The following is a 20,951-nucleotide window of genomic DNA, read 5'->3' on the forward strand; positions in this document are numbered from 1 at the left end:
TTTCCATCAAAAACCAGCGAAAGTCAGAAGTTTTATTTTCCAGATGTGGGCTGATCTCCCATTTCCTTTGTGCATTGCATTGTGGGAGAGTAGTGTGCATCAATATTTATTTTAAAAGTATGCTTTTTTGAGTAACCTGTACAGTATTTTGTCCTTGTCCCAGTGTGCACACACTACAGGCCTACTTCAAACTGCCTACAATTAGCATGTAGTATTGATTTGGGACATGGCTAGTTTTTGGTGCATGGAAATTAGAGCATCACTTGTTTTAGTACTGACTACATTTACATGCACAAATTTTCCCATAAATTTTTGCCTCATTCCAAAAAGGACAATATTCCTACTAAGCTGTTTACATGGCTGATGAAAATGAATATTCTACTCAGATTCATCACGTCAAAATATGGAAAAGTGGAACAGCTGGAGCCGCAGGGGCCATTTTGCTTCTTTGCAAAAAGGATTCAAAACAGGATTGTTTTCCACCGGTAGTGGACTCATTCGATTGTGCAAACACAGCCCCTCTCTTTGATTTGTTCAACCACCTTCTTTAAAAGGTCGGCGTTGCAATATTTGCGCATATCCAAAAACCTGTTGATATCCAAGTCTTTGAAAATGTTTAAAAGTAAGTGTGTTTCTCCTTCCGACCAGAAATGTGGACTTTTCCTTTGGGCATGTATCTCTACCCCAGCTTAACAAACTGTTGGCTAGTTGGTTTGTTACAACACACATAGCTGACCGTAAACAGGCAAAAGGCTGTATGTCAGAAACTGGGGTAAAACACCAAATGAGATGCATATTCTGAACATGCTGAATACTGTACATGTCCAAAGAAATGCTCCTAAAATAAGATCTGATTCAGAATATCCAAATAGAATATGCTGTTTACATGACCCATATCAAATTCGGAATATTGACATATTTGGAATAATAGTGGGATATTAATGTGCATGTAAACGTAGGCCTTGTTAACTTGTTATTGAGTCAGACTGAATCAGTTTTTCTTTCCAAAATGAAAGGATCCCTACATTTCACACCCTGTTAGATCCTTTTAAGTATGTGCTGCTTAAAAATAACAAAAAGAAATAGATCCTTTAGCTTCTTTCTGTAACGTCAAAGTGGGAAATAAAATGTTTTCTGTAACTTACAATCACTCACATAAAAAAACAATTCAGTTTCATTTCTATCTCTGTAATAGTGCTAGAAAGTTTTGTTTTTTCAGTATTTTCAGAGGTTAATAAAAACCAAAAAAGTTATTATGTTATACAGTACAATGAATTCATGACAACACTGCACATGAACCTACACAGGAAAGTATCATTGTTCCGCTAATACACAAGCAAGTGTTGCAGACAAACAGATTTTGTGTTTTGCTAATGGGCACATTCATCAGTTCCCTCTAGTAAGGTTGGGGTTGTTCGGATGACTGGTTTCAGGGAATGGGTACACCACCTATCAGCCTTCTGGCAGGGAGAGCATCAGCAGCTGCAGGAACTCAGCTGACACGTGGATACTGCTGCAACAGAAGGTTTCACCCTGCAAAAGATATACATTTTAAGAAGTCATTCAGTCTGGTTGTGAGTCACAGCAGTGGTGGTTACAGCAGTTTTGCTACTGCAGGAGTCACCCTAACATATTTTAAAATCTTTAACTGTGATGACAATATGACATTGTCTTTCCTATGTTCACATTTGCAGTTGTAACACGTGGATACTGTAGGAATGATCCACAGATGTTTAGTGGGCATTCAAGCATTCAAAAATGTAATTGAACATAAACAGGGAGTGAGGTTTTGCAGATGGCTCAATATCAATGTTCTGTTTGGAGGTTTACTGTACCATGGTGGTATAACACAAAATACCATAGACCCGAAATAAAAAAGTGGCCCTAAATTAAGTTGTTCTTTATACTACAAGTGTTGCTGGAGTCTTGACACTTTCATATAGCAGCTTGTCACAGGACTTGGTGGATCAAACATCTGATTTAATCCAGATCTTACATTCATCAGGTGGCCAGAGAAGAGAGAATTCCCTCACTGTCCTTTTACTTGCAATAAACTTTGTTAAAGATACAACATCGTATCTTTCTCTTGCCTTTGGATATTTTCTCCTACGCACCTGCCAACAAGAAACTAAAGGTGCTCATGAGACTTTACAGTTAAGATTTGAATTCATCAGGTGGCCAGAAACACATCTTCAATGCCATGCTCAGGATGTTCTGGATAGATATGTACATAAGTAGGCAGTTGTCAGATAAGTCATATCAATTTGCTAAGCCAATCATTCATTAACACTGTTGTTTCAGGAAAAATGTACAGTACTACCATCATATTTGTGCAATTTTAGTATCCAAAATAACTGTGCGCTAAGAAGTACTGTTAACACTCCTGGAACTTATATCTGCGATGTGTAATTTTCATACCAACGTAGGGAAAAGAGGCTTCATGTTTGCTGCTCTCTTATTGTAACATGCTTTAGTCACACACCAACATCTCATCACTCTCTTTTAAAACCACTCTTCATTATTTTAAGGTGAGAAAATCTTTGTAGTGTTTATGTTTCATGGTCGGATATGATTGTTTTTTATTCTTCCAACTTATTATCAGAGTTATCTATTTTATTTATCTATTTATCTAATTTAATTTGTAATATATTTATTTTGTATCAGTTTGTTAAATATTGTTTAGTAATGGTACACTGCTGGTTTTTTGTTTGTTTGTTTGGCAATTTTAAATAATTCCTGCAATCTCATCAATGTTCCTTGATTGATTATCCTCTCTATATTTGAACTATTTTATTATAAGTCTGAATTATACTTTTATAATTTCTATGTTGCTGCTACCTTGGTCATGCTTATGAAAGATTTCAAATGTCAATGAGACACTTTTCTGGTTAAATGAAGTTTGTATTACACATATAGTTTTCCCTCCAGCAGTCATTTGCAGCATTGATACACATTATAAGCTATAGAAAACACATTAGACGTTACTTCTTTTCAAACAAGCAGCTTGTGTATATACTCAGAGTTTATTGTGGCAAAGTGTGATCAATCACACAGTGATTCACTTTGTGAATGAAGTCCCAGAGTAAACTGACACCACACAGACTGACAGCACATTCCCATGACTCATATTTTCTGTTTTGTGGCAGCGGAGATGGAAGTATTTTGCCAACAATTGTTAGTAGCAGTATGTTTTTAAGCTGCTGGTATTTTCCATACATCAGCGCGTGTTGGTCAACATTAACTTTGTTGTATCTGTTGGCCTTATTGTAGGCTGTATTTCCATTCCTGTCTCCTCTAAATGTGGCTCTAAATATTAGTTGTTCAGTTGTTTTCAGTCTCAACTTTGTAAACAGAGAAATCTGAAATTTAATAGTTATTTTGTGTGACTGATCATGTCAGACAAATAAAATCTCCCTGACTTTGCTTGACTCCAGTTCTCATGTGCAGGTTGGCCGTCTTATAAAGAGTCAGTGAAGGATCAGTCAGAGTCAGTGAAAGATGGCAACTTGATAATATTACCTGATAATACAACCACACTCACACTTTAACCATGGCCCCTTTCGATTAAGATTAAGATTAGAGAAAAGACAGAAAAAACATGTTGCAGACATATTTTACTTCTTTCATATTAAGTCATCGTGTGACCCCTTGTAAGGGTCTTAACTCCAGGTTGGGAGCATCATTCTTAGTGTTTTCAGTACATTATATTAAGCAATTTGAATGGCTTTTGTGCATGATGAAATGTGCCGTATGAATAATTTGCTATATGATTTGTCTTGCTTTTTAAAATCTGAACTGGGTTTATGGATGTTGATCCTTCAATTTACCATCACCAGTAGCTCTGAATCTCTCTCATTACAGTTCCTACAGTTTCCATCTGACTTGGATGGTATTATACTTGAACATTAGCGATATTAGGGATTGATGATACATCAGTAAATATGAATGCAAGTTCACAGATGCATTTCTTTCAAATAAATGCACATCACACAGAAATTCTTTATTTGTCATTTATTTATTTGTTTTATCTTTTTTTGTCTGTACTAGATTATTGCAATCTGGTTAATTCACATTTAAAAAGCAGTCATTGACCAGACGCACTGAAATCGATGATATTCATTTTTACAATAACCATTATAGGCCCCATAGAGACTGGAAAACCCAATCCAAAAAAGAAACATCTGTATGGTTTTCTGCACTTTATTTTGTTTGATGTCTTTTTTCATAGTAATTACAAAAAGGAAAAAATATATATAACAATAATCATAAAAAGGAGAGTTGGGGGGAAAAAACTCAGGAATATTACGACTGGCAAACAAACAATCACAACACAGCACAAGTACCTACTGACGGCGAGAAATGAAAGGTACAAAAATGAAAAAAAGGAAAATAAGCGCATATGGCAGAAAGAAAAATCAAAGAAATTGGTACCTATGAAGTTGAATACAATAAGCAACTGAGGGGACGAGAAAGTGAAGCTTTTTCCTACAATCTATTAAAAAAAATCCAAAACAAAGGGTGTTTTCTTGCTTTTTTTCTTTTTATTTGTTAAAAAAAAAAATAAAATGCATGACCTGGGGAACGATGGGTGGGAGGACAGGAAAGGAGAAGGGGAGGAGGAAGAAGCTGGTGGGGGGGGGGTTTGGCAGGGACAATAAAAAATACTGCACGTACAATACCGTTTTTCACTCCTCTCTTTCCTTCATCTAGCTCTTACCGTTTCTCTCACCCACTTTTTCCTTTCTTTATTTAATAGCATATCCCATTAATATTCCTTTCCCCCGCTGCTCCTAATAGCCGCGCCCAGTGGCGCGATCGTTAGAGTTTTACATGTGAGTAGCAAATGACACTTTGATTGGCTGTGATGTGGAGATGGGGGTCCCCTGCCGGCTCCGGGTCGGGGGCCCCGGCTGAGCCGAGAGATCCTGCCGGGCCTCGGTCTCACTGTGCGTGCTGACTCAGTGTGTGGTTCTGGAGGGAGAGAGGGAGAGGGAGAGATAGAGAGAAAAAGTGAGAACACATGATGAGAGAAATAATGGGCTACGTGAACATACTGCTTTCCACTTGCCCCCCACCCAATAATAGAACAGAGGAGAACAGAAACACAACTGCCTCCCACAGTACAGACAGCAAGGCCTCCTCGCTTTATACATAGTCTGATGAAAGAAGAGAAAGAGAATAGAAAGGAAGAGGAGCAGACAAGACCATTCATAGCCTCAAATGTGGTATTGTTGCTTACACAAAAGATTTTGAGAGAGAAGAAAAAAATATTTTGAAACTGTGTAATTGTACTGATGATATCAGTCATATACAAATATCTGGGAGCAGATTTTAACAGATGCATGGATAACTTACTAGACAATGTTAGACGCTGTCAGCGGGGGTTGGTGTGAGAACTACAGATCATGTGAGACACATGTACTGAAATTCTTGCACATTTTGCCAAAATCACAGCTCCATAACTGAAAACCTCATCGACCAATAAAGCAGACCAGGGTTCTGGTCAGAACCAAATCATTACAAATCATATTTGTTCTGTGTTTCTTGTCTGTGGGATCCCAGTGCCTCGATTTGTTTATTCAGATATGTGAAGCCCTGGTGTCTTTTGATATTGTGATTAATATTTTACAGAGACCGTCTCCATACCTCGGAGACGCCTACACTCACTTCTCTCTGAGGGCATCAGTGCGCTACACATCAATACATAATCACAATGCAAAAACACCTTTATTCAAAATTAAAATTCACAACAGCAGTTAGAGCACAAAGGGAGACTGGTGCAGTGATCTCTGGGTAAAAACTCAAGTGCAGGAACCAAGATTCACAGAAGGATTTGTATGCACAAATGAGTACAGGGTACTGCACATGCACATTATAACACCTTTAACTTTACTTACTGAAATATAAATACTGTACATGTTAACAGTCCTACAGTATACAGGGACTCTTGTGCACAGAAATGTGCAAAAACATGCACTTGTTCACTCATGATCTCTCTCTCACTCTCTCTCTCTCTCACACACACACACACACACACACACACACACACACACACACACACACACACACACACACACAGAGTCCTCCGTGGCTCCTCCATATCAGCTGCTATGGGGAACTGAACTCATGATAATCTGGATTTGCTGGTTTGGAACTTGCATCACATCTAAAGCTGGGGAGATACCGTCTGTGTAGTGTGTGTGTATGTGTGTGTGTATGTGTGTGTGTGTATGTGTGTGTGGAAGATGGGGAGATGATTGGAAAGATTTCTTTGGGAATTTGTGTGTGTATGTATCAGAGAAATTTCCTCTAGGATGCTTTCCTCCTCTCCTCATTTTCCCCAGACTGTAAAGCTTTCTCCCTGTGAAACAATGTTCCCTACATCTCTCTCACTCTCTCACTCTCTCTCACACACACACACACACACACACACACACAAATTCCCTATGAAATCTTTCCTATCATCACCGCTTCTTCGCACATACACACACTCACAGACACACACACAACACACAAAATTCCCAGTGAGATCTTCCCAATCACCCCCACCTCCCCCCCACCACCACCCCCACCCTTTACCACCACTAAAAGCAGCTTTCTCAGATTAATCACTCTCTCTCACAGATAGGCCCCACTACGGAGAGAATAAAAAGGACAAAAAAGAACAGCGGATGGGAGAATGAAAAAAAAAGGAGGAGGGGATAGGGGGATGAACGGAACAGAGAGGCGAGGAGGGGTGGATGGGGACAGAAATGTGAAGGATTATACGTGGTTTGGGGTTGATAAATACTTATTTGTCATTCTATGGCCCTTATCTTGCTGTGCATGTTTCGTTGAGCCCTTTGGTGTGCGAGTGTGTGTGTGTGTGTGTGTGACAGAGTGTGTGTGTGTGTGTTTGAGAGTGGCTGTCACTCGGCTTTAGAGGCCAAGCTAGCCCGTCCAGGGGAAAGCAAAGGGTATTAATGCCCTACACACACACACTGGAGAGGCCTCTGCACACACATAAATGCAGGACTGTAGAAGGCTGTCAGAGAAACGGGTGAGCAAATAAGTAAAATAACGAACGGGACAGTGAAAAATAAGTGTCTGTTCCCGTATGTGTGTGTGTGTGTGTGTGTGTGTTTCTGTGGAAGCCTCTCCAGTGAGGAAGCAGATCTCATTGGGAGCCACTGACCCCATTATGATAGAAAACCCTCCTCTCTCTTTCCCTGCCTGTCTGCTGCCTCTCGCTTTATCGCTTTCTCTGGTCCCACACCAAGCTTCCTCTCACCACCAGAAGAGGTCAGGCTCATTCCTCTTTATGTGACAGAGAGGAGAAGAGAGGAGCGGAGAGGACTGTCCACTGTATCTGTCTTGCTCCCTATAACACTGCACTCATGTCTGGTTTATGTCATTACACACTTGCTTCACATATATGACCTCTAACATCAAGGTCACATATGAGGGATTAGAAATGGAGAATGGGGAGAAAAGGACAAAAAAAAAGTAAAAATGACCCAGTAGTAGAAGGATTGCAAAAAGGAAAAAGGGAGGTAGGGAGGAGGAAAAAGGAGGAGAGAGAGAAAGCGGGTGTGTGTTTTCCCTCAGGTTCTTCGGGTCTTACTGCTGGCGTATTGATTTGTAGACGGAGCGAGGAATGGAAGGAAAGGACAGTGAAAGAAAAGGGAGGGATGGAGGGAGGCTGCGGTCACTCCCATGAGGCGGCGCTGCAGTGGACTGCTGGAAATAGCCCAGAGGAGAGGAGAGGAGAGAGGGAGAGGAAGAGAAGGGAGAGAGGGGTAGAGATGAGAGAGCGAGAGAGGAATGTTATGGACAGGTGGATGACAGCCTGCGATGCTACACACATCACATGACAAACACACACACACACACACACACACAGACACTGACACCTCCTGGTTACTTCTCTTCATTTACATTGTTGTTGGGAGCTTGGTATTGATTATGCAGCATTGCGATCGATCAGAAGTGTGAGTGTGTGTGTGTCACAGTGTGACATCTGCTCTACAGCAGAGTAATTGATATATTCTACAAAAAAAAAAAAGGGTGACAGAAGGAGGAGAAGAGAGTGAAGGGGAGGAGAATTCAAAAGAAAAAAGAGCAAGAAGAAAGCAGACTGTTTTTATATTAAGTGTTTACGCTGGCTCTAGGTCTGTGATTAGTGCCATAAATTCTCAAACAAAGCTGCTGTTAATGAAACTCCACACCTGCAGATGTTTCACAATAAAAGCCTTCCAGCGAAAATGATGTCCCATGAACTGCTGGAAGTGTTTTAATGTGAAACAGATGCAGCATGTGCACAAGATTTTTCAATAACAGCAAACTAACATGGAGATGGAAGCAGGAAGGATGTTATTAAAATATGATAAAATGCAGTTTACAGAAAAGAGGGGATATTGGGGGGGGGGGGGGGGGGGGTGGGGTGGAGGGGAGATTTCTACTGTTCTTTTCATGGCAGGGGGATGTGTGCGCTCTAGTGAGAACAGCCCATCTTCCAGGCCAGGCCAGTCAATACAGAGGCCTGTCATTGTTTTTCCTAAACTGCTTAGAGAGAGCGAGGCTAAAGCCTGCAGAGCCCTGAGCCCAGGGGAAATATGGCCCTGTCGCATTACCCACGCACAACACTGCCAGACACACACACACACACACACACACACACTCACACACACACACGGGAATGCATTCACAGACTTGCACTTGCAGCTAAGAGCACATGTATGCACAGACATATGATGCCAAGAAAAAAACTGAAAAGAGTAGAATACACAATAGTTCAGACACACACATATATGTGCGCACACACACACAGTCTCATGGGGAAAGAAAGAAGGGGACAACGGAGGAAAGAGGAGAAATAGAGATAAAGAGACAATCTAATCTGCCTTGTCCTGCTCCGCTCTGCTGTCTACTGCATTACATGCAAAATGCATTTGTGTGCATTTGTGTTGTAGTGATGATGCTGGTTCTTGTGTTTTAGAGCACTGCCTTCACTCTTCATATGCATGTATGTGTGTGTATATGCATTCACATGATCAGTGTTATGCCCGGTCAGCTTCACCTGTATAGCAGAAACATATAAGTGTCTGTTTCCATGAAGCATCTGGCCTGAACTGAGGTGGAGGGAAAAAGACCATGAATCCATCTTGAAACATCAGATTAGAGTAATACGATATGACTTTGCCCCTGACACACACGTAGTTCTTAGCATTAGGCAATGACTTTGTAAGCCAAGTCAGTTGAATGACAAAATAACTTTCTCAGTTACCTAGACACACAAACACGTTGCGGTTCTGTAATGATGTCACAACTACACCTTGAAATGTAGATGCCAAGTCTCTAATAGAAACAGGAAGAGGAAGCACTGCTGTTGGAACAATGCTCTCTGTGTGTGTGTGCACGTGTGTTACCTACATGTATCAGCAAGTGTTTGTCAGTATGTGAATTTGTGTCAAGTGTATGTGTATGTGGGGGTAATTGGAGGCAGTCCAAACGTGTGTGTTTGTGTGTGTGTGTGAGCATGTGCCCCATCTCTACTGCTGCTTTTAACACCAAATGAAAAATCACCTTAGTCGCCTTGTGGTCTTCTTTGGGTTCAGTGTATTTATAGCTCAGAGTTGACACTCTTCCAACAGAGTGAGCGTGTCAATGTCTGTGTGTGTGTTTCTATGTCTGTGTGTGTGTGTGTGTGTGTGTGTCTGGGACTAGCAGATGGGCTGTCTTAGCCCTCTTCCTCTGCTCCCTGGCTTGTCTTTAGCCCCACCCGTCCAGGACAGGATGCTGCCTCGGGAGCAGATCGAAAATAAACGCAACCCCTGCCCTTAACATCCCGCCGACACGTATTCCCTGCTCCCCTCCCTCTCCTCCGTTTCTTGCATGTGGCTTTGTCCCCATCTCTCTCTTGTCTCTCTCCCTTGATACGTTATTTTCAAGTTATCAATCTGAAACTTCCTTTAGCCCCATATCTTTTCAGCCAAGTCACGACGACCCCTACTTTACTTTTCTCCTCCGTCACCCCACCCAGGGCGACCCTCTCTGGCTATGTCCTGTTTGGAGTGCTCCCTCCCTTTCTTTCTCCTACAGGGACTTCCCCTCTCCTGTTGCTCCTGGCCCAAACAGTCAGGTTTGGACCAGTAAACACAACCCGAAATATACTCACAGCATGAAGGGCGCACACACAAACACGCCGTCAAAGGCAAACACACATGGATCTACACCAGATTCGCAGCAAAGGTGAGGGCTCCCTGCTGGAAGCTGTTACACAAAATAGGAAGTGACCTCACCTCCAGCACAAATAACCGATTATTCCTGAGCACCACATGACACATTTGAGTCACAATATAGAGAAAAATGTGGGGTATGTGCAAAAAAATGAATAAACTCTCCCACTCTCTCTTTCTCTCTCGCGCGCGCGCGCACACACACACACACACACACACACACACACACACACACACACACACACACACACACACATATTCTCAGCTCAGAGGAATGTGGCCCTTGTAGACTGTAGTGCTGAGTGCCAGATGAGGACTGGAGCCTGCAGACATGGGTGACAAGACACACACGCATCCACAAGCACACAGAAATATACAGGCAGGACACTGAATATATGACATGCGTGTAAAGAAGCAGGAACACACACACACACACACACACACACACACACACACACACACACACACACACACACACACACACACACACACACACACACATACACAAACACACACACATTGTCCTTGGTCACTTTTGGGGACATCACATAAACTTACATTCATTTCCTGGAGACTTACCCTAATCCGAACTATAACCACTACTTGCCTAACCTTAACTACTGACCCGAAAATCAGCATTTTACCAATTTGGGAACACGGTTTTTGTCCCCAATTGGACAAGTCGTGGACACACACACACACACATACAATGCAAAATGGCAGGCATAAATGAAAAATGCATTTAGAGGTTGCAGACGTATAAATAAATGCACAGACATGATCCATCCAACACACACATGCTGAGCTCACAATTCAGCAGAGCGTGCAGGCTTTCTGTGTCACTGTCGTATTACTGCACACGTCCAATCCCCATCAGTCCCCAGGGGGGACCCGATTTTTTTGATTACCATGCACCCTTAAACTGGCAGAACGGCAGAAAGAGAGAGCGTGGAGGGGAGAGATGGATGGTTGGAGCGGGAGAGAAGAATGGATCGGGATAGGGAGGAATAGATGGGCGCAGGGTTATGGTTGGAAAAGGGCTGAGACGAACCACAATGTTGGACTAAGTGTAAACATGAGGGGAAATGAATGGATGGGTGGATGCATGGCAGGATAGAAGGGATGCAGGTAAAGACAAGAGAGTAGAGAGGAGTAGAGAGAGGAAGAGTGAGAGATTCAGTGTGCATGCCTGAAGAATGTGCAGGCTTATAGTAATCAGTTTCTAGGTAATGCAAGTCCATACTGTAGCAAATAATACCTATTGCCCATCATAATTATTTAAATATAACAAAAAAGCCCCAAAAACGATGTTACAATATGATAATTAGTGCATTGAAAAACAATTTAACTACGTTTTTTGACACATTCTCATCACCTTATCCAAATGACATGCATCAACAGGAAACAGTCAAAAGGAAGCAGAGCCCCGGAGCAAGAATTCATTTCACCAGTTGACTGATGAAGTGAAAAAGTGTGAAAAACTGGAAGGGATATACTGTATAAATATGTGTGTTGTTGTTAGTCAACACACATATGTCAACACAATGCAGCGTGTTTGTGAGTGCCGTGCTCATGTCTGTATGAGTATTTTGGCAGGGCTGATAGAACACTACGCCATGCAGAGTCTGTCCTGTTCAGTGACACATTGCCTCTGTTCACCTGTCACACACACACACACACACGCACAAAATGACAGGAACATGGTCCAAGCTGTTAGAAACCCTCCAGGTGCTGGCTCACATAGTGTAATGCCTTTGTATCTGTCCCCACCTCTGTTTATCTCTTTCTCCCCGTTTATCTCCCTCTGTCTGTCTTTGTCTCTCTGCATCCGTCTATTTGTTTCTCCTCTTTGCGTCAAAGCAACAAGCAACTTCTTTGGACTCTTTTTTTTTTTAACCTTCGTCTCCCCCTCGCTGAGACCCACTGTGTAATTCTTTTTAGTGTTTTCTTGTGGTAAGTTCCTCAAAGGATAAATGCAAACACACAAAAGTGTACACATACACACACACACATAAATACAATATTTCCAAATGATTAACTGGTCCCATGTCGAGATTTTATTTCTTGTATTTCTATCCAATAGAACACAGTATGCTTTTCATTCACAATGTGGAACAATGAATAGTGCAAAAATCCCAACAGTGTTAACAGCCATGGATACAATTTGTATGCAATTTTTCCTTAGGTGGTCAAAGGAATAATAAAGTGTCTGCCAACAATAAGGGCAGTTAGATGAAATTACAGTATTACCTTTTACATTTTCTTTACAGACATTTTACTAACTTGTTTGTACTGCTTTGCCTCTAGTTTTTTTTTATTTTAACTTTGCTTCAGGTTTGTTGTATTACTTCTGGTAATACTTGTAATAGTAGTAATTGTGGGACCTGTAGTAAAATCAGCCGCAGTACTGGTCGTGGTAGACGCATCAGGTCTGGCTTGCGGTCTCTCTCTCGCTCTCTTTTGTTTTGAATCTCTTTTTGTTCCCGTCTCTCTCTCTCTTTCCCCTGCTGCAAATACCTTCAAGTCCACAAGAGTGTGTGTCTGTGTGTGTGTGTGTGTGTGTGTGTGTGTGTGTGTGTATCCCAGGTCCCCATTCTAATAACACAGTGTCTCCCAGTGAGCAGTGGGGCAGCTGAGTACGCTCCCCTGGAACGCAAAAGGGATCTTCGGATCAAATTCACACATACTCACACACACACACACACACACACACACACACACACAGAGCCAAGGGATACATGGATCAGAGAGTACACACTATGACTTGACACACCGACGGCAACAGCCAGACACTGGCGAACGCACAAAAAAACACACACACACACACACAAACACAGATAAAACCTATTGCCAGTTCAGCCACATCCACACCTTTCCATAATTCAGTGAGAGGGAGACAGTGAGGCTCTTCAATTCAGACAGACAACATTATTCACAGACAGACTACTAAACGCGGTTCGTTTCACACACACAACTCCGCCATGAACCCGAGCGCAGTCTGTCAAGCAATTCTCTACTTTGCATTGACTAAACGTAAATAAAGCTTTTACTCATTACGTTTCCTTTTAGGGCATAGCTGTTTATTTCATGTTCCGGGTAACTACTGAGGAGGGTTGGTCTATGGTACCCCAGGCTCTATACAATCTGATAATGTGTTACTGATATCACAGCTCTGACAATGGGAAGTATGGTCAAACTGTGTTGAAATGTTAAGTCAAATTGCTCGTTAGACCTTGCGGTAAGGAGCTTTACACTACACTAATTACGTGTAGTGTAACTCTTAAAATAACGTTTTTGTACATTATGTGTGTCTATCTTTTCTCCCTCCTCTTCAGTCTGACTGTTTCTCAATTTCCATCTTCCCTCCAGCTAATCTTCTATCAGTCTATCCCCTCATCTTGTCATCTACCCATCCGACATTGCGCATGTATGCTACATGTTCTTTTAATTGTGTCTACAAGGGAACAGATCCCTCGCTCAGCTTTGCGGCTATGTGTGCGTGCACAACTCTCAAATATTGAACACCGCTGGGACACAGAAAAGAAAAAGGAGGAAGATCCAGTGAAGGGAATCAACACACAAACAAATGAAAGGATCCCTCGCATCCATCCATTTATTCATCTGACCAGCAATCCACCCATCTAGCGGTGTTTAAATATTTACTAGTGCTAAAGGAAATGGTGTAGCGCAACAGACGCAGAGGTAAGAGAAAAAAAAAAGGGATGATTGGGGAGGAGTGCAAGAGTGATGATGGAGAGAGGGATAGAAGGAAGCGTTCAGGGCAGAAGCTGCAGTACAGCACCCCCTGGAGGCTTAAAAAGAATGTGAAGATCAAGAAGTCTGTCAGGGAAAGGTAACATGGGAGAGACAGAGCTGATACAGGATTGGATGACTATTTCAAACTAAAAGAAGAGGGGAATGCAGTCTAAAAAAAACATTCAACTACTACTGTAACTTATTAAAAATGATAGATGTTTGGACCCTGGTTAGATGGTTTATGTTTACCTATTGTATTACAATGTATGGAAGTATGGAATAAAACAAAGGAAGGAAGAAAGAAACTAAAACACTAAAACAGAGAGAATGAGACAGTCGTGTGTGAAGTCTGGGAGCAAAAACAGAGAGATATCCAGAAGGACCTCACTGATCAGGGCCACAGCATTTCTTATTTAAACACACCCCATACACACACACACACAGACACACACCAAAACATCTCTTATTTACCAGCTTACGTCTGCACTATTTATGGGACACTGGGGAGAGGCACAGAAGAGAGGAAGAGAGGAGAGGGGCTAAAATATGCATAGGGGCTGGTTCTTCTGGGACAGACTGGGGGAGTCAGAGAGAGAGAGGGAGGGAGACGGAGCAAGAGGGAGGAGAGGGACAGGAAGAGAGAAAGTGAAAATTGTGGTATGTATGTGTCAGAGACGGGGAGAGAGGTGAAAGCAAATGAGAGAGAGTGGTAGAGAGAAAGGGAGGGACTTTGTATGCAGAGAGACAGACAGAGTTGGAAAAAGGGAATGAAGGAGTGCAGAAGGAAACAGTCTGGAGGGAGAGAGGATGATGCAGCGACGTGTCCATGCTGCAATGACCCTTGGGTGTGTGTGTATGTGTGTGTGTGTGTGTGTGTGTGTGTGTGTGTGTGTGTGTGAGGGAGAGAGAGAGAGAGCACTGGACATCATACAACCCCTCTGAGGGGTTGAAAGAGGCCAAAGCCTTTTCTAGCTAGCCAACCAGCCTTCTTCATCCATCCGCACCTCATTAAAACACACACACAAATTACCCCATTCCGTTTTCTCTGGCAGATGTATGCACACTCACACGCACACAAACACACACACACACACACTCACACGATAACAGCTAGTAGTGACATTAACCTCCATGGTTGTAGCTCTCCATCTCCCCCAGTCAGCCTTTCTGTCTAGCCCACTTAGAGAGCCCTCCCATGGGGCGATGGAGCTGTGGCAGGTCGGGCTCAGGCTGCAAGTTCACACACACACACACACACACACACACTCACACATACATTTGGGCCAGGACCAAAGAGTAACACGATGGATACAGACACGGCACAGTAGCCAAAGAGGAAAAACTATAAGGAACTGAGGGAGAAAAAAATTCAACTGAACTGAACTTACCGGGACACGTTCAGTCATAAAATCTTGTTTGAATATTTACTCTCATTACCTTGTAACACATATAATAATGACACATACAGTACAGTATGTGTAGACAAACAGGTTGTCTTCCCTTCACTCCGCTGTAAAAGGCTGTTCTTTTTCAACCAAACGTCACAGTAATGATTTATCCAACTGATTACTTTAACTCAATAATTCATCAGTCTATTAAGATTGTGTGACCTGGCCAGAGGACAGGAGAGGAGTCATCTGGGATGGAGTGTATATGGAAGAGGAGTTGAGGTGTTTGTGTGTGGTATACAGTGTGTGTGTGTGTGTGTGTGTGTGTGTGTGTGTGTAGGTGAGTACGAGTATGTGAGGTGTGAGTTGTGCTCGTGTGTGGACATTAACCGACAGGGTCCAGCAGTCAACCTGCTGTTACATGGACTGGCCAGCCATATGCCCACCACCTCCGGCCCTACATCACTGCCACTTTGTGTGTGTGTGTGTGTGTTTGTGTGTGTGTGTGTTTGTGTATGGTGGCTGGAGTATGTCCTCTTAGAACCAAATAATAATTGCTACTATTTGTTTTATAGTATTCTCTCTTTTTTTGGACTTTCTTTGTGTAAATCTCTGTGACCAACAGCCTGAAAATCAACCACTCATCAAATGATGTACCAGTGAAATATAGCATTTATTATAGAGTAAACACCTAGTGCCGTTATTTACATGCAGAACTGCTCAACAACTGATCAGGCATCAATACCACTGGCTGCAATATATACAATATTTGTCTGAGAGGGACCTTGTATAGTTTAAACCTGCACAGTCATAACCAGAGAAGAAAACTAAATAGATAGATGCAGAAGAGAAATAGAAAGTCAAGGAGAACAAGAAGTAAGTGTAAGATTTGTTCCCTATTTATTTTCAGTTGAATTTATACCCTGTTGTTTTCAATAGTGCTTGAACAAAAAGTTGCCCAGCAGAAGGTGCCTTTAAGAGATAGTAATGTAATGTAGTAATGAAGATAGGATTTTCCGTGTCCTATTCTTGTGATTAAGAGTGGACACACTGTATTCACTCCTTGTGTCCAACATGGTACACACAGGTTCATCACTAAAACATCACACCAAGCAGAGCAGAGTGTGTTCTGCTTACCAACTATGATGACGACTGTGGTGTTTTTGCAGACTCCACTTAAAGATCATCTGCAATGTTCCTTTTTTCATGTTGTTCTGTTTTTTAGTCATCAATTATTAATATTTCTGTCTTGTGTTGTGGAATTGTAATACACACAACCCCCTTACGTTTATCATGGTTGGAGATGCTCTCAGTCCTCTGCTAATGAGACATGTTGATGAGTTCATCATGGTTCATTGTGTTGCACCTGTCCTGGTTGACAGTGTCAATAAATTCTCTACAGAATAGAGCAACATGTACTGGAAACATAACATTACACACCCTGTTTTTATATTTATCAAAATTAATCATAAGGCCAGAAATATCGTTCCTCACTTGCTGGCGGAGGATTCAAATAAACTGCACAACTTTCCACGACTACATCATCTTTATTATATTGTACTGACTACACCTTTAACAGGGCTGATGTTTGACCTGCAGATTTTGCAAGTCAGTACTTTGGTGCAAAATTGGTGCATGAGATAAGGAGGAGAAAAGATGGAAAAGGACAGGAAGGTTTACATTATCACAGGCCAGGCCACAGCTGGCCCAGGACCTACTCTTGGGTGACTTATATCCTCTCTTCTCTCTCATACACTCACACACACAAACACACACACACATGAATGTGCCTGGACCCTAATGACATGAAGCTTGCCAGAACCCTGCTCAGACCTCATGAGGAGAGATGGAAAGAGAAGGACAGAGGAATGGAAAGAGGATGGAGAGAGAATGCAGAGATGAACAGGAAATAGAGGGATTCAATTAAAAAAATGTGTGTGGGAGGAAAAAGGTAAGGTCATGTTTAGGGATGAAGAGAAGCCTAGAAAGAAGAGAGGAAGGGATGTAAAGAGTTTGAGATTAGAGGAGAAGAGGAATGGTACGGAAAGAAGGTGAATGGCTAGTCAGGGGGTTGCCAGGTAACTATGTTAGTCCAGTTTGGGTTTAGACTATTAATTGACCAGAACAACACAGACAGATAAAAGAGTCAGGGCAAGGTTAAAAGAGAGGTAAAAGTAAGGTGACCTACCTGTAGTTCAGTCTGAAAGAAGAACTTCTGCGGACACTGGGAACAGTCGTAGATCTTGTCTTCTTGGCCGTGGACGGCAAAAATGTGCTGCTGGAGCTTGTTGGCCTGCACAAACACTGAAAGAGGGACAAACACAGTACAAGTTACACAGTGTTTAACTGATAAAGTAAATCATCCAGTGATTACTAGGGCTGAAGGCTTCAAAGATAATGCCACAGCCAGAAACTCATCTCAGGTTGAATTTACTGAGGTACTGGGCAGTTACAGTAAACACTATATAACTAAGACTATACTATCTACTATATAGACAATAATAGATGGCAACTAAGCTGTACAAATAAACATGCAATGAAAATGAAGGGCTTGCAGGAAAGGGGGGAGTATATGTGATAGAAAGAGAAGAGAGAGAGGAGCAAGAGAAAGAGAGAGAAAACAGGAAGACCTATCCTCAGCAGACCTTGTGATATTTATCAATAAATTATCTCTCCTTTTTTTAACTGCCGCTCCAGTGTTGTCTCATACACTTTTTTTCTTTCTTTCTCTCCCCTTTGTTTCAGTAAACTTTTAGTTTTCACTGTGAGTGTGTATGTGTTGAATTATTAAGTCTCCCCATAGGAGTGGTGCCCATCTTACTAATTCATAAACCACCAAGGAATAGAGTTAAAGTTTAAAGCGTTGCTGTGTACCTGGGGGGGGGGGGGGAGGCACACAACACATGACAAACTCAACAACTGAGGGAGGGAAAGAGTGATGGAGTGACAGAGAGAGAGAGAGAGAGAGAGCATATGGGGATAGAGGATCAGAGTTGGGAGGGAGAGAGTTAAGGTGCAGACTCCTGGTAACATAGGTGATGAATGAAACTCTGAACACGACAGGCCTAATTTGGTCATCCAGCATTTTGTTTTGGCCCCCCCAGTGGATCCCAAAGGTATAAGGCACTTTGTATCTAGCCTGTTTGGTGGTATTATTTCATGAAATTCTGTATATGAGCGTTGTCAGCGCTCCTTCACCAGTGGAACCCTGCTGGTATATTGCTCCCATGGTTAGAGATGCTAAAACAATGAATACTTCTAATATGATTTTGCTAAACCAAAAAATTTTACAGCCATTACAGCACATTTACTCAATGTATCATCTTGCAGGTAACCCAGAGAGAGCCATTTCTGAGCCACAACAGGTACTTCAAGTGATACCAGGAATAAATGAAAACCTTGCTTCCAGAAGCAAAATTAACCTCTTCCTGCATTTTCACCAAAATGAGCACATCATTTGTGATGAAGTGTAACCAGTTTGGTGCTTAGATAATGTGTTCTTTAGAAACACAAAATGCTCTTTCAGTTTTATATTCATCAACAGACTCCGGAGCAATTACACCTCTACAGTGTTCCTTCAGAAAGAACGTTTACAGTCGTTTATATCTCTTTGGTGATATACGATAAATCTGTAAAACGGGCGAACAAAATGTGAATCCATTGTTTTGTGTCCATTTTAAATACAAAGCAGACAGGACGTAAGCGAGGAGGAGCTGTCTGTGCTCCTGTCCTTGAAGGTGAATGTGTGCGTGTGCGCCTGTCTCTCACCTGTGAAGCAGACGGGACACTTGAAGGTACCTCCCATGCCTTCGAAGCTGTGCTCTATCAGGTGGCAAAGCAGCTTGGCAGGTGAATCAAACATCTGGTTACACAGCTTGCACTCGTGATTGATGCCCTCCTCTGCAAATAGGAGACAGAAACACGCGTGTAGGCTGGATTAAGCAACACGAAAAACAGGAACATAATGGCATCATTTTAGAATATTAATACAACACTCACAACAGATGACTTATGCATGTACAGCGCACAGAAACTGTCAGACGGTAGCATATACTATAGTTACGTATGAAAAATAATAGAAATATGCAGGAGAAGAGTAGACACATAAGCAGAAATGCACTTGTAAACCATATGGCAATGACAGAAATATCAACAGAAGTGACTCATATTCACTAAGATTCACCAGAGGGCAGTGGTTCCCAAACTTTTTCTCTCGTGCGATGGCAAAAAATTAATTTATTATCCCCAATTAATTCCTAAATGAATCAGGTTGTAGACTTTTTTACACAGCAGATATGTTGACTTTTCATAGCAGAAAAAGCACAGGTGGAGCTAATAACATTAACGATGGCTGAAACAGTTGCAACAGCAATTGTTGCAAATCAGTGCAGCAATTAGTGATGTAATGAGTTACACCTGTGTTTGAGTCAAAATCTCTGCTGTGAAAAACACTCTATTCAACTTAAGTTTCAATCAACATTTTTCCCCCGGTCATAACATTTTATCATTGGTGAACACATTTTTTTAAAAATAATGTGTGATAATTACAATTACATGAGAATGTGGTGCAAGTACGCATGTATATTCCTTTAGGCAGAATGGCCAACAGGACAGATTGAGTTCTAGGATCAGGACACTGTTGATAAAGGTACAAAACCATTTTGAAATAAACTAGATTGCACTGAAAACAAGTGAACATTTTCATTGCATTTGAAAAATGATTTTTAGGCTCACTCACAAATCAATGGAGTTGTTAAGAGAGACATTATGATAAAGCTTGTATCATACACTCCCTTCTCTTTCATTTTTCCTTCTCTTGTACACTCCCCCCCAACACTCACACACACCAGCCCCAGTGCCATGTCTGCCCCAACTGGTAATTGCCTGTCTTCCCCACCGGGGCTGTGGATGATCTGCCCTTCCTATAGCCATCCTTTCTTCCCTCCCTATGTCCTCGTTATCCACCCTCCCCCACTGGAGTCCCTCATCCATTCCTCACTTTGCCCATTCCTCCCTCCGTCTCTCCTTATCGTCCCTCTTGGTCCATCACTAGCTGATTAATTTGTGTGGGCGCCAATTCAAACCCCTCACCCCTTGTTGCTTCTCTTCACATATACTATACTTCCCTCCTCTTTTTTCCATCTGTATTCCCTCTTTTACTACCAATTGTATCTGTCCAGAGTGTCAACTCTCAATACTTGTGCTTGAGCAAACTTTGTTACACTTTATAGAAAACGTGAACATAATCCAATTCTTTTATTCAGATAAATTGACATGATTTCGCAGTACTGGAGAAGTTTCTCCAGGGCCCTTCACTGCTCATTTTGTGATTTTACACTTCATACTTTGTTATTGCATAGTAAGTCACACTTATGTGTATGCAGTGCTTCAATGTAAATAAATAAAAGTGATAAGCTATCCCTGCCATAAAAGATATGAACGTTATGAATAACGAGAGGCTTAGAGAGCTGAAATCACATTCAAATGTGATCAAGTGTATATGTCTTCATCACAAACGCACAAGAGACTGTACATCACCGGCTTCCATCATTCCTCGTTCTGTGTCTATTTTAAGGATGTGTGAGTGACA

The 20,951-nt window shown here is 41.8% G+C and overlaps 1 protein-coding gene across 2 annotated transcripts in view; it reads right to left on the reverse strand.

The window, feature by feature from the left end:
* Positions 1-4,519: 4,519 nt before the first annotated feature.
* Positions 4,520-20,951, reverse strand: part of znf423 (zinc finger protein 423) — a 156,602-nt gene continuing 140,170 nt past the window's right edge. For both annotated transcript variants that reach the window (XM_044356541.1, XM_044356540.1), the window contains exons 19-21: positions 19,130-19,261; positions 17,550-17,665; positions 4,520-4,971 (exon numbers count right to left, since the gene is read on the reverse strand). In XM_044356541.1, coding sequence (XP_044212476.1) covers positions 4,942-4,971; positions 17,550-17,665; positions 19,130-19,261 — 278 coding nt within the window. In that variant the 3' untranslated portion in view covers positions 4,520-4,941. The remainder of the gene's footprint in view (positions 4,972-17,549; positions 17,666-19,129; positions 19,262-20,951) is intronic.

This window comes from Thunnus albacares, chromosome 7 (assembly GCF_914725855.1).
Source record: "Thunnus albacares chromosome 7, fThuAlb1.1, whole genome shotgun sequence".
In the NCBI taxonomy this organism is placed as follows: Eukaryota; Metazoa; Chordata; class Actinopteri; order Scombriformes; family Scombridae; genus Thunnus; species Thunnus albacares.